General features: G+C 26.4%; 1 protein-coding gene across 2 annotated transcripts in view; it reads left to right on the plus strand.

Annotated features, from left to right (window-relative positions):
* The window catches only part of Uggt (UDP-glucose-glycoprotein glucosyltransferase), a 67,010-nt gene that overhangs the window by 35,214 nt on the left and 15,569 nt on the right, over positions 1 to 16,227 (plus strand). For both annotated transcript variants that reach the window (XM_067271694.1, XM_067271695.1), the window contains exons 15-28: positions 1,408 to 1,493; positions 5,166 to 5,301; positions 5,401 to 5,529; positions 5,611 to 5,694; positions 5,765 to 5,845; positions 5,920 to 6,043; positions 6,124 to 6,216; positions 9,880 to 9,974; positions 12,421 to 12,630; positions 12,704 to 12,835; positions 12,920 to 13,056; positions 13,276 to 13,365; positions 13,439 to 13,624; positions 13,693 to 13,882. In XM_067271694.1, the coding sequence (XP_067127795.1) occupies positions 1,408 to 1,493; positions 5,166 to 5,301; positions 5,401 to 5,529; positions 5,611 to 5,694; positions 5,765 to 5,845; positions 5,920 to 6,043; positions 6,124 to 6,216; positions 9,880 to 9,974; positions 12,421 to 12,630; positions 12,704 to 12,835; positions 12,920 to 13,056; positions 13,276 to 13,365; positions 13,439 to 13,624; positions 13,693 to 13,882 (1,773 nt within the window). The remainder of the gene's footprint in view (positions 1 to 1,407; positions 1,494 to 5,165; positions 5,302 to 5,400; positions 5,530 to 5,610; positions 5,695 to 5,764; positions 5,846 to 5,919; positions 6,044 to 6,123; positions 6,217 to 9,879; positions 9,975 to 12,420; positions 12,631 to 12,703; positions 12,836 to 12,919; positions 13,057 to 13,275; positions 13,366 to 13,438; positions 13,625 to 13,692; positions 13,883 to 16,227) is intronic.

Raw genomic sequence — 16,227 nt, forward strand, 5'->3', positions numbered from 1 at the left:
TAAAATGGCAGATTTTTTATGAAATAAGACAAAACAGAAAAAAAATTTTAAATGAATAAAAAGGGGTACAGTTAGAATGAATATTATAAGATTACAAGAAATGTGTGTAAAGAATTGTATATCTATAAAATTTAAAAGATAAACTTCTTTACTTTTATCTTTTGTTTTTTACACATAAGATTGACTGAGGGAAAAATTGGTCTGTATTTGACTGAGAGATTATATTAATGTACATAAACAAGAATTTGTCAGTGATATGTGAATAATTACAGAAGTTTTGTTTAGAGACAAGTTTGTAGCAAAATTCCAATCCATTATGATTTAGGCTGCAAAATATGAAAAAATGAACATTTTTAAATAACACTAATACAGATATTTATTTACATATTTTAAAAATATTTATACTGACTTTTATATTTTTACAACTAAAGATAGTATATTTTCAGATGATATTTTTCAGAGAAGAAAATTTATTAAAAAGTTATTTTTGTAAAATTTAAGTTAGAATGTTATATGAATAGCCCAGATTAAAATATAACTGAAAATCTTTTTAACTCAAAACATTTATCAAAATAGAAACCAATAGTTATTTTAAAATTTCACTTACTGTGTTCATTAGAAATTAATTCAACACATCATTCACAGATGAAGTCTCACTTAATAATGAAGAGTAATCTTCTGATAACTATTCATTATTTTTCATATTTGTTTACAGCCCCAAACTATTGGATACAACAGAAATGTGAATATTGTTCCATATTAAATTTGTATGTAATTAAATGATTAAAATACATACATATGTTTTTTCTTCAAAATTATGTATTTTCTTTCAGGAAAGTTTATTCACATTAATAATTTCATAAAATAAAATTTCTGTAGTTTTAAAAATGGTAAAGTTAGATTATTCTATATTGAATATAGCACTTTTACATGTTTTTTGTAAAATAAAAATCACTATGAACCATTACATTATTTTATTTTGGCACAGCAATCATAAAAGATTGCCAACTTTTAGTATATATTATTGCAGGGTTGCTATAATTATTGACTGATATCAGTAAAGTAAAAACAAAAAATATCTATAAAATATATATAAATAAAATTTATCAAAGCTACAAAATTGTCTTCATGCTCCTTCATTACAAACACCAGTGACTTTCAAAGAATGTCAAAATGGGATCATTTAAATAAAAAATAATTACAGTGATACTTGCTTAAATGCATGTATTATTTTCTCTCCCCATTCTTTTCAAAAATATTGATTGGCTACTGATTTAATGACACAAAAAAAATCAAAAAATCTATCATAAAAATCATTATAGTGATTCAGATCAGTAATATTAATAATAGTATTAGAAATAATAATTTATTATTTGTAATTTAACTATTTTTTTCTTTCTCTTAAAGATTATTATTGCTGATCCAAGTCAGAGTGAAGCAAAAGATATTTTCAAATTAGCAGAATCATTTTATGTCCATAAAGCTCCTGTCAGGTAAAACTTACAATTGCAATTTTTACAACAATTATTTGTGTTTATATAGAATAATAATTACTATATATACTATGAATTACTTTATGAAATATTTGTAAATATATTTCTGAATAAATTTAATTATAACTGATTATTAAAATTTTATATAAGTATTCTTGAGAAGAAACTTTATTTATGATTTAACAGTTTGTTTATTTTCTATTTCTGAATGTAACAAAATTTTTATTAGCAAAGGCAATAACTTAAAACACATTAAAACAATGATCATATTACATACATATTTATAAACTAACTTGATTAGTTTTACATAAGAATATTGAGATATGTTCATTCAGTTTTAATGCATAAAAAATTATTTTTTAATTATATATTAACTCAATAATTAAAATTATTGAATATGATTAATGAATTTCGCAGATTACTTATTTTTTATCCAGACTAAATAATATCAAATATATGAATTAGGATGGTCCTTATTTTTAAGTTTTAGAAAATTTGGAGGGGGACACATTTTGAATCTGTTTCATTATGAAATAGTAATTTTGGGTAAAGTTTTGTTACTTAAGAAGAATTACTATTGTATTGTGATTCAAAATCCATTTAATCTTATATTAGCCTGAAAATAAAATTTGTTAATACAAGCATTGAATATGAGTTTACTGCAGTTCTAGACAAGTGACATTTTGGAATAGAAGATTAGTACCAAAATTATTATTAATTTGGTTTACAAACTAAAAAAAATGGTTTGACATAGCACATTTATAATCCAGACCCCAAAAATATAATTAAGGTTTGTTCATTTTGAATAATAATTAGTTCACTACCATAAACTGAAAAATCATAGTATGTTGTGATGCTAAGTACAGGACGCCACTCACTGTCAAAATAGAAATTCAATGTAAGAACAGCAGTAAGAGCACAATGTCATCTTGTGGCATTGTAGCATGGAAATGACCAACTGTAAATTTCAAATTTACAGTTGTGAGGTTTTGTTGTTCTTTCCAAATTTCACACAAAGGAGATGTTAATAGCTGTATATCGGTGTTCCCCAATCTTCTTGGATTAGTGACACACTTTGAATTTAATAAGATTTCTGCAACACACCATAAATTAAAATAAAAATGTTTAAGATTTAAAATTATAGTTTTTTAAAAAAAAGTTTGATAATATGGAAGTTAAACTTATCAAGACAAAAAAACTCAATTTTACAAATATACTACAAAAATTAAAAGTCTGTTTGAATCAATGTGTAAAGAGTTAGTATCAGTCTTTAAACTCTAAAACTGCAATGTTTACAGAAGCTCCAAAATGTTGGGTATGCCTGCATATGCAAAGATGCAAGCGATTTTTGTAAGGGAGCTGCAAATTTTGCAATAATAGGCATTTTAATGAATACCTTCTTTTCCCTTTGGTTGGCTGGCAGTAAAAAAGATAAATGAAATTTTTAAAAAAGTTTATTCAAAATTCTAAAAAATATTTAATATTTCCATGACACACCTGAGGCACTCTTGCAACACAGGTTGGGAAAAACATTGCAGTATATTATGTATTGTTTCTATAAGAATTATTTAAAATCTTTAGAGAACCAACTAGAATATATTGATTCCATTTTTGGAAGTGATGGAAATACTTCATGGGTCATATCAACCCATGATAGCAGGATGGAGAGTCTGAATTACTAAAGTTAACTATCACACATATTTTACACACACAAACAGTTAATTTTTTAAGAAATTATTTAAACTTTTGAAAATTAATCATTAAATTTAAAGAAAATATTTTAACATGCTTTTGCTACTATGATGGATATTATTCATTATATCAATCAATTGTAAATGATTAATTGTAAAATTATAAATAACCTTTTTTAAAAGTACAACCAGCTAGTATAGATTTCTTTTTCTCTGTTATATTTTTAAAATAAAAAGCACATTAAAAATCAAAATGACTAATGAATACCATTTATCTCAATTTAGTTAATAAAATTGCTAATTTAAACAAAAACAAAATTCAAAATTTGTCAAATTCAAAGTTAAGGAGATATCATCATCTGAAGTTGAATATTTTAATTTATTTAATTAAAAAATATACTTTTGTGTAACTTTCATTAATGCTTCATTGATTTGTCAAACTTATAATTGATGGGCACTGTTTAAAATGTCAGATAATTAAAAATTAATAACATATAATAAATAATTAATAACATATAATTATTTATTAATAACATTAATAAATAATTAAAACTCAAATGATTTTTGAAATAAATAATAAAATTTTTTAGTGAACAAATGTAATGTATCTGATTAAATGAATCTAGATTTTAAAAAATAAGTTACTATCAGTAAAATAATAGAAAACATACAATGACTTATTTTTCTGGATTATATTTTAATAAGCTGCATGTGTGTTATGTTTTTTTAAAATTACACATTACTAAAAATTATAAAAATAAAAAAAGAGAGAAATTCCTAAATATAAGATTATAGATACTTAATTATTTGACAAAAATGATCTCTCAGTTTAATGTTTTGAATAAATTTTTGAAATTTTCTTGCTATTTTTATCTGTAAAAATAGAATTTTACATTATAAAGTGTGTATGACTGTATGTATATACATATATAATCAGTTTTAGATCAATGTTTTAAACATTCAAGTTATTCAGTATTTTATACAATGACTAATAGATTATATACAGTGCATTTTTACTAATTGAATACGACTTAATTTGAACCTGTTTAGTTCATTTTTCTGCTAAATTTTTTAGCCAAAAACAAAAAGAAATTATAGATTATTTTTTAAATTAATATGTACTGTATATATTAATGTAAACTTGCAATATTTACGAAATACAGTTTGAAAAATTTTATTTATAATTATTTGTCTGTAATTCTTTTTGGTTTCTTTTTCTTTATGTATTTAACTCGCTAATCTGAACAGCCCTGGTAATAATTAGTTTGGATTACCAACAGTGAACTGTTACACTATTCTACACTTACTAGAAAAATGATTGTTTTATCTAGTAAAGTCAAATAATAGGAAATCATAAACTCTGTTCAGATTTATCACCCTAATTAATATCTGATATGAAAAGAAAATTTTTCTAAACTAATTTGAATAAATTTTCATTTATTCAAATTAAAGACCAATAAAGTTTTTATTTATTTTTTTCATTTTGTTCCAAATGAATAGAGGATGATTTTGCACACAGAACAGATGATGATAAACTATTTGCATGAACTGAACTTAATTCAATATTAAGCTTTAAATTATAACCACTTTGTTGCCTGTTTGAAGTTTTATACTTCAATTTTTTAATAAATATATGATTTGTTACTAACAAATATAGTTTTATGAAATGTATAAAATTTACTCTCTCTTCATATTAATACATTAGATTATCTATTGCTAGTAGAATTCTTTCATTTAGTTAAATTATAATAACTTTTCTGAAATTTTAATTATGAAACTATATGCATTCTCATGTTTCATAAAGTATTTTACTACTAAAATGTAAATTTAGTTCTAGAACATAGTGAATGATGTTACTTTTATAAATTTTTATTGTAATAATTAGAATTTCATTTGTTTTTAGAACTAATTCTTTTCACCATTTAACAAGTCTAGTAGATATTTTTTAATAATTTGTTAAAAAAATATATTCATATCATAGGATTGGAATCATATTTGCTGCTAATCCTGATACTTCTTTGAATGGCTTTAAGAATGCTGGAGTAGCTCTTTTAAATGCCTTCAACTTTATTGCTCAAGATAAAACACCTTATGATGGCCTTTCTTTCATTACAGAAGTAATTTTTTTTTTTATTGCAGGATTGAATTAAAAATTCTATTATTAAAATGATTTATCTTACAGATATTTGATAAAATAAATTGTATTAAACATTTAGGTTTATGCAACAAGTGAAGGAAAAGAGTTTACACCTGAAATTGTTAAAAATCATTTTCATTCTAAGTATCCAAATGAAGATTTAGAACTGATTTTTGGGGATGATTCGGATTACGATACAGGTCGAAGGGTAAGTTTTACTGGTAAAAGTATATTTATCAGTTGTTTAATTTTTTAAAAATATTTTATAAGTAATAATTTTATTTTATAGTTGGCATGGGATTTCATAAATAGAACTGGAATTGGTAATCCTCCTCAAGTGCTTATAAATGGAGTTGCATTAAAACAGTCTCAGGTTATTAACTACTATATCTAATAAGTTTAATGATTTTTTAAGAATATTTTAAATGAGATTATATTTTTAGTTGAATGTAGATATGTTTGAAGATGCAATATTAACTGAAGTTATGAGACAAACTCCTTTTATTCAAAAAAGTGTGTATAAAGTAAGTAATGAAATAGTTAACTATTGCTGAATTTTCTTGAATTTATTTTTAATGACGATTTTAAATAATTTTAGGGGGATCTATCTGATTTTCACAATGTTTTAGATTATCTAATGTCTCAGAAAAATGTTATGCCAAGATTAAATCAAAAGATTCTTACCCCTGGAAAGAATTTTATTGATTTAACAGGAGTAGTAGGTAAATATGATTAGTACATTTAATGTAATTTTCCATTTTTTATTTATGAAAAATTTAAATTACTGTTATATAAATTAAAGTTGAAGGAATCAATCAAGCTGATTTACCACATATGTCACAAAAAGACTTTGCAACAACATTTGCTGCACATATGAATTATTTGACAAAAAGAGGTAAGTATCAACTTTGTTTTTCATAATAAAATGTATTTAAAAACAATTTCCAGCATATTAAGTTAATATTATATAATATTATACCCAACTTGAAGAGGGGCAAATTTACATGTCCGAAAAGCATATTGAAATCAATAAAAATGAAATGATAAAACAGTCACATTAAAGTCATTTGTGATCATTATAAGTTTGGGTTTGAGGCATATTAATGACCAATAGAAAATTAAATATGTCTTTGTCTCATCTTTTAAATACTTATTTCCTGGCCTTGGAGTCACTCACTTTTCTCACTTTTCAGGTCATTTTCTCACTTTTTTGTCATTTTCACTTGCCTAATTAAGATGTGGGACAAATCAAAAATAATTTTAAAGCCAAACAATCTGCCAAATTATCGGACTATCAGAATAGAATTTTCTGGAAGATACTCGACCCTGAGCAGGACTCAAAATTGCAACTGCCGTTCAGTGTTGTTAGGTTATAGAAAACAAAAATTTATTTCACGTATGTAAAAAAAAATCTTTTATGCACTTAAAAAATCCCTCTCATTACGAATTCAGAAGCCAGTGTTGAGTAAAGTTATGTATACTTGTGCCATATTTTCATTATTAGCCAAAATCTAGTTTTTAAGAGTTGCATTTCCTTCAATGGAGTTTAAAAATGAGTATTCTAAGCATCCCTGGATTTTTGACTGTTTTCCAAGAAAATCACTAAATTCCTTTTGCAGGGGAAAACACACTATGCAGAGGGATTAATCTCTCAAGCTGACAACACTGCTGTCACTTTTAAAATTAAAATATATAATTATTAAAATTAACATGAGATAGTAGCGTAACCTCCTACCACTAGAAAATTATTTCGTTTCTGACCATTTAGTTATTCTTGTTATAGTCCAATAATTTGGCAGATTATTTGGTTTTAATTAACAATCAGGTTATGGAGTTGTCGTTTACAAAAATATTTTTTTACTTGATTTATCTTTAAATAATTTCATAAACTTGAGTTTAAAAAATTATTTTAATGATTTCATAGCACATTGTTAACATTAAATCACATCTATATCTTCCTAAATTGGCTACAGACATAATTATTCCATATAGTAAATATTATTTTCATAAAATGTGTGATTACTTTACTTGTGAAATATCCATTTTTTAATCTTTTCTCTTATGCTGATTATAATTGTGCATTTATTTAGAGACTAAAAAAGTAAACGAAAATTTAAATTCATATTTACATATAAAATTTACTGAATAAATTAAAATATTCAAAGTGTTGTAAAAAGTACAACACGTGATTGCTTGTGAGAAAAATTTTCACATGCTTCCCAAAAGGTTAACAATGTTGGTTTTTATTCATCTGCAGGAAAAAGTTCCTTGTTATTTATGAAATCATTAATAAAATATTATTTTACTTAAATCTGAAGTAAATATATTTCAAATAATATATTATTTTATTTTGAAATCAATATTTACACATCTTGAAGCATTAAAAAATAAACAGGTTCTGATGATGGTAAATATCCCAGTATAGCCAAATTAGTGAAATCAGCATTGAAACCCTGTTCCTATGAGAGAGAGGGTCAATTTTACACCGGGCACTTTCTCCTGATAGAGCATCAGTGTTGGAAAGAATGCTTAATTCACTTTTGATTGTTAAAGAGGGACTAAACATGTATGACCAAAGCTCACACCTTGTACCCATTACAAAGGACTAGTGAAATTAGCTCTCTCAGTGCATAGAAATTATCAAGAACAATTGGAAAATGAAAAGAAGTTAAAAGAATAAGAGAAACAGAAAAAAGCTCACAGAAACATTTTGAATAACAACAAAAGAAAGCTGTTTATGACATGAAGATTATGGAACTGCAGCTGAGTTTAAACCAGAAAAATGTAGAAGAAAATGAAATACACGTGACAGGCCAAGTTTTCTTAGAAGCAGCAAACAAAAAAACTGGAGAAGGCAATTTACAGCAAAACCATGAATGAAGTACGAGCAGCATGTGTGATGCTTATTAGTGTTAAGTGTTCAAAAGCAAGAAGAAGTGAAAAAGAAGGAAGCTGAAAACATCTGGAATAATCTTAATAAAAGAACATCATCTTTCATGACTGATTATTTACAGAATCCAAAGACTTTTTAAGTATTCATGGTTTACTGGAAATACAGTAGCCACTCGTTATCGGGAGACAGAAAAAACACAATATAATCGAGTAATAAAAATTCTGAGCTTTTACTAAACAGATTATACATGCTATGGAATCTCTATTCTTTCATCAGCAAGTGTTTCTGATATAAAATAAGCTGTTTTTCAATCCTAAATTTTATTTGTGGTTATATTGTATTAATTGACGTTTACGTAAACATCGATACCATGAACACCCTTTTAGCATTATTGTTTCTTTAACAATGACATTGAAAGACAAATACTGTTGATATAAAAACAAAATATCAATTGCGATTTTATTATACAGTACTATATAAATTGCTTATTAGAAATTCGTGTAGTTAATATTTTTCAATAAAAATTATAAATGCTGTAATTGAAAATTTTTAAAAATAAATATTGAGTATATAATAGAATATCAAAACTTATAAAATTACAGAGTAAAAATCCTCTGAAAAGCAAAATAAAGTTACTAATGTATAAAAATTTTAGAACTTTCTGTTCAGAATTAAAGAAATCTTTTCCTTACACATTATGCAGTGAATTTGAAATTTCACACCTTTATGTGAATTGAGGCAATACTGTTAATTCACATAAAGATGTGAAATTTCAAATTCACAGAAACTTGTAAGTGAGGAGACAGTACTTAAAACTAATAAACAAACAACTTTTATATCAAAAGGAAACAAGAGCTAATCTATCTACCCACCTGTTCTGCATATTTAGATCTTGACAAATTTATTGTTTCACCTTCAGTGGTAGTTTCAAGGACAAAAGTAGAAATAAAATACCATATTTCATTGCAAATAGAAATTCAGTGGCAATTGGTAATTTAAAATTTATTGACTCAAATGCTTTTAAAATTTGGGGGACCAAAAAAGCATGATATATCTGAATCTGTGATATAACGAGTGACTACTGTATTATAGTATATACAGAAATTTTAAAAATGTGTTTAACCATAACAGAATAAAAAGAAAGTAACAACTTTTACTGCTATTTTGCTGAGTTTTCCTTCTGTTTTTTCACTTTGTTTTGTCCCTATTGCACTCACTTTTTATTCACTTTTGCTGTATTTCAACTCACTTTTTCAGAGGGGAAATGGCACTCCCAGGCCTGTATTTCTCAAACTTTTTATATATTTTTATCTTAATGTTATTTTGATTATTGATAATTTGGGACATACTTTAAAATATATAAACAAAAATTAAACTAAAATAGAAAACAACTATGGCAATATCATTTTCAAACTAAAAATGATAACTGAGATAAAATAATTTATTTGTGAGGTGAATTATATGTTGTTTTTTGTATAGCTGATAGTTATTTTAAAAAATCTCTTTTTCTGTTTTCTATTTAAATTTACTGTAAGTCAACTTTACAATAAAAAGTTGTTCTTGATACTTTTTGTATATTTTCATTATATTTCAATTTTTATTCATGAATTTTAAGAAGTTTGTATATTTGAAATTTAATTTGATGTAAATGTGTTCCTTTTACAGAAGAAGTAGTGTTTAGACCATTAACTTGGTGGATAGTTGGAGATTTAGAAACACCTGAAGGCAGAGAACTGCTGAATGCTGCACTTGTTCATCTAGTATGTAGTAATTTCTGAATAATTATTATTATTTGAAAAAAGAAATGTTATTTTATTAAAATAGTTTTCTTAATAAAATAATATTTAAAAAAAACTATTTTAGTGAATTAAATAATTTTTTATATTTTTAATATTATATGGATAATTATTTATATTTTGTCAAAATTATGTAATTATAACTTATGTAAACACATTTGAGCAATTACAATTCTTTCCTAGTCAATTAATTCAGATATCTTTATGTTAATATTTAATTGTTAATACATACATTACAAAGATATTTTTTGAAAAAATAGCTCAAGTAATCAAATATGACTTGATAAACAGGGTCTTTATAATTAAAGTTCCACTTTGAAATGGTCGTAAAAGGAAAACTGCTGGACAAAATGTTATGAAACTTTGTAATAGTTTACTGGAAGTCGTGGGATTTTATTTTCTGCAAAAAACATGGTTCAAACCACCACCAGCTGGAAATAGTGCTGTATGCAATATTGTTAAACGAAATAAGACACGAATACATCAGTTGAAAATGTTTTTAATTGTTTCTAAAACATGTTATAAAGCATGTTCAATGTGGCGTACATCATTTTCGGAAAGCAAGTTAAATTGCATTACTGTGTTCTTAACAGTAGCTCTTAGCAGTAGCTCTTAGCATATCAAGAGGAATGTTACGGACATGTTGGTGTATTGCATTTTTCAATTCCGCCAAATTGTTCATTTTCATTTTACACATTATCATCATAATTATATTAATTGTTTAGCTGATACAATTATGATGATAATGTGTGGAACTTTATATTGTATGTCTCAATGAATTTTGAATAATATGTGAAGATGTTTTTACAAAAATTATCTAGACATAAATCATTGTATAAAAACGTTTGTTAATATGAAGAAGACAAAAGTTACTATTATGTATTTGTTATTCTATATATATATTGTATATGTAAATATTGTGAAGATTGACAATACTGTCATTCTACTCATTGTTTAATCTAGAAGTTGGTGATATATCATTGGACTATACAATGTTTTAAATATGCAATCACTAGCTTGGAAAGACAGAGAACAAATCAGTATGATGATGCTCTTTAATTACAGAAAATGACACATTTTTCCTATTTGTATTAATAAATTTTAATGCAATTTGAAAATCCATTACCTAATACAACATAAATATCAATTTTAATTTAACAAAAAAAAAATTATTATAAATATTGTTCTGTGTAAATGCATCTTTAATAATTAAAATTTGTTTGCACTTATAATATTATTGCATTTAGTAAATCATTTTCAATGATATAATTACTTAACAGAAGATAGTTAAAGAAATATTATGACTTACTTACTTTGTTTTTTACCCATCATTTTTCAATTAAAAATATACGGTAAGTCCTCATTTAATGTTGTCAACAGGTTTTTTGAAACTGTGACATTAAACAAAGTGATGTACAACAAAACCAATTTTACTATAAGCTAATTGAAATAAACAAAAAGCTAAGTTTTTGTGGCATAGTTCTAGTACAAAAGCACCATCTAATTTTTCTAAACACCAAATCACTTCTAATATTAAACATTGAAATAAATGTAAGCTATACATATTATATTTAAGAAAGATTAATAAAAACCAGAAAGTAATTATTTATCTAGTAAATTTGGTAAATCAGTAAGTGGTGGGTAGTAGGAGGGGGGACTTAACCTTCATCACTGGTAGATGATGATGTAGAGATGAGTAATTAAAGAGTAAGTATTTGCAAAGCAAAAATTGTAAGAACAAGTTACCATTACACAGTTCAAAAACAAATACTTTGTGATTTCAATGAACTATAGAAGGTGCATTATAAATTTGAAATGGAAACTGCAACCAGGCAAATTTGTTTTCAGTTTATATTGACATTAAATGATGTCTTATGTGTTGTTAATGTGGATATAGCTTAGGTTTTAATTTTTTGAAAAAGGTGAGCGTATAGTGAATGCAAATCACATTAATCAAATTTTAAGAAAACAGTTTGGTTAATAATAATCTTCTTGGATCACGTTTACAATTTCTAGCATTTACTTCCCATCTCATAGAATTTATTTTAGTGTTTGTTAAGAAAATTCACCAACAGTAATTGTAAATGATTACAAATGTTTTTGTATTTTTTTCCCCCACATAAACATTTTAATGAAATAAGTGAGGACTTGAGTGTGAGTGTAAATATTCTTAGTCTATATTAGCATATATAATATTATATATTAGATACTTGGTACACAACAATCAATGTTTGAAAATCAGAATTTCTTCTCTCTAACCAAAAAGTGTGTAGATACTTCAATTCAGCTAGCTTTTCAAATTAAAAATATATTTTTCATTTATTGTATTTGATGTTTCTTTTTTATTATTTGAATATAACATTTACTGTATTTTCCTTCCGTAAATTAATTTATACTATTAATGTTTCAGAAAACAAGTAATGAAATTCGTATTGGAATTGTTCACAACCCCTTAAATCCAGACTCTTCTAAAGAAAGAATAATTACTAAAGCTGTGTATGTCAGCACAAAAGTTCTAAATCGCAATCATGCAAAGTTATTCATTACAAAATTAATTAAAACAACAAATGCAATTCAGCTGCTAGAAGGAACAAGAAAACCAATTGATTTTGCTCTTTCTGTAAGTGTATAATTCATTAAAATGAAATTAAAATGTTTGCATTCTTTTTAACATAAATTTTAATATTTTGAAGGATATGAATTTAGATGAGTATCAAGCTTCATTGGAAAAGGAAGATGATCAGTTTTTAGCATTTCACAGTGTTTTTGCTCGGATGGTATTAGGTTTGGCTCCAGGAGCCCGAGCTGTTGTAGCTAATGGAAAGGTACTGTACTTTCTAATCTAAATGGAGATATTTTGGAAATTATTTTTTTAAAAGATGCTAAATGTAATTAATTTTAAAATATAGATTATAGGTCCCTTTGAATCTGGGGAGGAATTTTTAGATGATGATTTCAATTTATTGGAAAAATTTTCCATGAATGTTTATGGTGAAAAATTAAGTAAAGAGCTAAAGGGAGAAAGTGAAACAGCTGAAGCAGACAGGTAGAATACTATTTTTACAGAAGTCATTTAAAGTTGTACTTATTTATTTAGTTGTTTTTCTGTTTGTTCCACTCTTCTATGGTCGTCATCCATTTTTCATGGTTTTTGAAGATTTATAAATTTAATATTTTTTATATTAAAAATTTTAAAGATATATTTAAGATTATAAATTTCGATCATACTTTCAGAAAAATGTAAATGAATAATTTTCTTGTTTAGTAATATAATGATGAAAGCAACATCTGTTCTGTTAGCCCAAACTAACTCAAGAACAAGGCATGATATCAAATTTTATGCAGATAAGCATAGGTAAGGATTAAATTTGAAACAATTTTAATTGAAAGCTTCTGAAGTATAAACTAATGTAATGTTAAATTTTTAGTGTGTTAAAAATTCCAGCATCTGATTCGGATGAACCAGCACATGAATTAATAGCCATTGTTGATCCAGTATCTAGAGGAGCTCAGAAACTCTCTGCAATTCTCTTGGTTCTTCAAAGAGTGATTAATTCTCATTTAAAAATATTTTTCAATTGCATTGATAAACATTCTAGTATGCCATTGAAAAGGTAAATTCATTTTAAGATCACTTTTTCAGTTGGTATTGATATTAATTACATTTAAAATTGCATTCTAGTTTTTTTCGTTTTGTGTTGGAACCAGAATTACACTTTACCTCAAGTAAACAAACTGTACTAGGACCAATGGCACGATTTAATAAATTACCTACAACTTCTTTGCTTACTCTTGGAATGATAACACCAGAAAATTGGATGGTGGAATCTGTCAGATCTCCATATGATTTGGATAATATTCATTTAGAACAGGTAATTATTTTAGGAGCAGAATATAAAAAAATGAGTAAATTTAATGAAATATGTTACTTTTGTAATTAACACATTGACTGCCAACTATGAAATAACTCGTAGTTTTTACATTATTAACTTGTTGTTGGCATCCTAGGCATCTTGTAGTTTGTTTACTTGCCATATTTGTGCAGCTACGATGAAATTCGTAGTATATCAGTGTAAATATGAATAGATAGCCTCAGGCGAGAACAAAAAATCAAAGTTGCTTGCATGAACAGAACATTTATTAATAAATGAACAGAAAATATAATCATAAAAAGTTTATTCAAAAGCAAAAGAATATTTTTATTGTTTGTGATAATTTTTAAAACAATCTTCCATGCAAGGGGCTGGCTTCTCTGGACAGATTGGACAAAAATAACATGTTTCTTGGTGTTTTTTAGCTTTGGTACAAATTCGACATGGCTTTATCGGATACTGTTTGTTTTTTTTTTTTTCAGTACGTGGAGATACTCTGTAAATAATGAAGCTCTTGCAATCTAATTTTTTTTTAAACTGGTTGAATCTCTTCTTCAATCAATGCCTCAACAAATGCTTCTCTAAACTTTATAAGTTTTATTTCAGAAGTTATATATATATATATGTAATGCAACCTTTTTGGGCCATCTAATAGTTTTTCTTAGAGCTGTGTAGTACGATAGCATTTGATCTTATCAGTCAGTGCCAGACATTCCTTGATTGTAATCTTGAATTATATTCAGTTTCATCGAAAGTTTTTCATTGCGATTGAACACCTCTATCATTTCAACAACGTGCATGTTTGAAATGGTAAGGACTTCTCATTTGTCTTCCATTTACATATAGTAACAGAATCATTTCGCTGCCAAATAAACTCTCCCTTTTTCAGTTTTCGATTTACCACATCTCTGGGGTTCCCCTTTCTGTTATTTCATAGAGTTCCACAGACACAAGTATTTTGTGTAGTCAGTAATTTCGTAAGAGCAACAAAATTATAAAAATTATCCATGTATACTGTATATCTCTTAGGGTCCATTTACACACAACAGTGACATGCCAGCACAGTGACCATTTGGTGACAGTGATGTTGAGCACGGCACAGTGATGAGTATTTACACACAATAGTGATGGTCATGGACTTTTCTGAGGATGAATTGGCTATGATAGCTATATGTTTGGATGAAGAAGAAAAAGAAATGCAATCAAGAAAGCACCGCTAGTGGGTACATCAAGCATGGACAAAAAATATCAACAGAATGGGAGTTTCATACTCTTTATAAAAAATTGAGATGACAAATCTATATTTTTTGAATATTTTTGAATGTCCCAACATGCATTTCATATTTTATTAAACAAAACAGAGAAATATTCATTTTGTACCCAATGTCCATGTATTTCGAATGAGATAAATCAAATAGAACAGGGTGTTGATGCACAATTTCAATTAAATGTTTGTCATCCATTGGAAAACAAAATTTACCATCAATGAAAATATCATTCCCGTTAAATATGGTCATGCCACCGCCACTGCACAGCACTGTGACTGACGAGTCTGGACAGGGTGGTTTAAAACTAGGTCACCGATTTCCCACCGGCAAAAAATCACTGCACTGCACGGTCATGTTACTGTTGTGTGTAAATAGACCCTTATCGAGATAGTCCTCAAATAAGTATAAGACAACATCAGTAGTGTGACCTAAATTACTGTCAATTCCCTCAGATTTTCTGCTGTAAATTGTTATTTTCATAACAACACCATTGGATTGACATAGTTCATACAGTTTGACACTGTATTTATGTTTTTTATTTTTTATGTACTGGCGAAAATGCAATCTTTCATGCCACAACATCATTGATTTGTCGATACAAATATTTTTTTCTGGCACATAGTTTTGGCGCATAATATTATTGAAATGATTTAGTATAGGTCGTACCTTATATAATCTGTCGGACGATGGTATTGAGTTATCAACTAAGTGAAAATAACACAATAACAGTTGGAAGTTATTTTGACTCATACGTGATCACCCAAACATTACATTATACAATTTGTTTGTACTCCGGTAATGTTCTATTGAAGGAAAAGAACAAGAGCCGATTTGAAATAAAAGTCCAATAAAAACTTTCATTTCTGCAGCGCTGACGTTTTTTCACTGTGATACCCTTTGAGATTTTTTTATTTATGTTTTGCAATATCTTGCATAGCATATAAATTTGTTTGCTCATCCAGTAATGCAAGAAATTCTTTTGAAAAAAATAAGTCCACCAGCATTTGCACTGTAAGATTTGTCATATCCAATTTCAAACTAATATTTTCTTAGAAAATAAATACTTCAGGATTTTGT

The sequence above is a fragment of the Centruroides vittatus genome, unplaced genomic scaffold (assembly GCF_030686945.1).
Source record: "Centruroides vittatus isolate TY-2023 unplaced genomic scaffold, ASM3068694v2 contig_400, whole genome shotgun sequence".
Taxonomy (NCBI): domain Eukaryota; kingdom Metazoa; phylum Arthropoda; class Arachnida; order Scorpiones; family Buthidae; genus Centruroides; species Centruroides vittatus.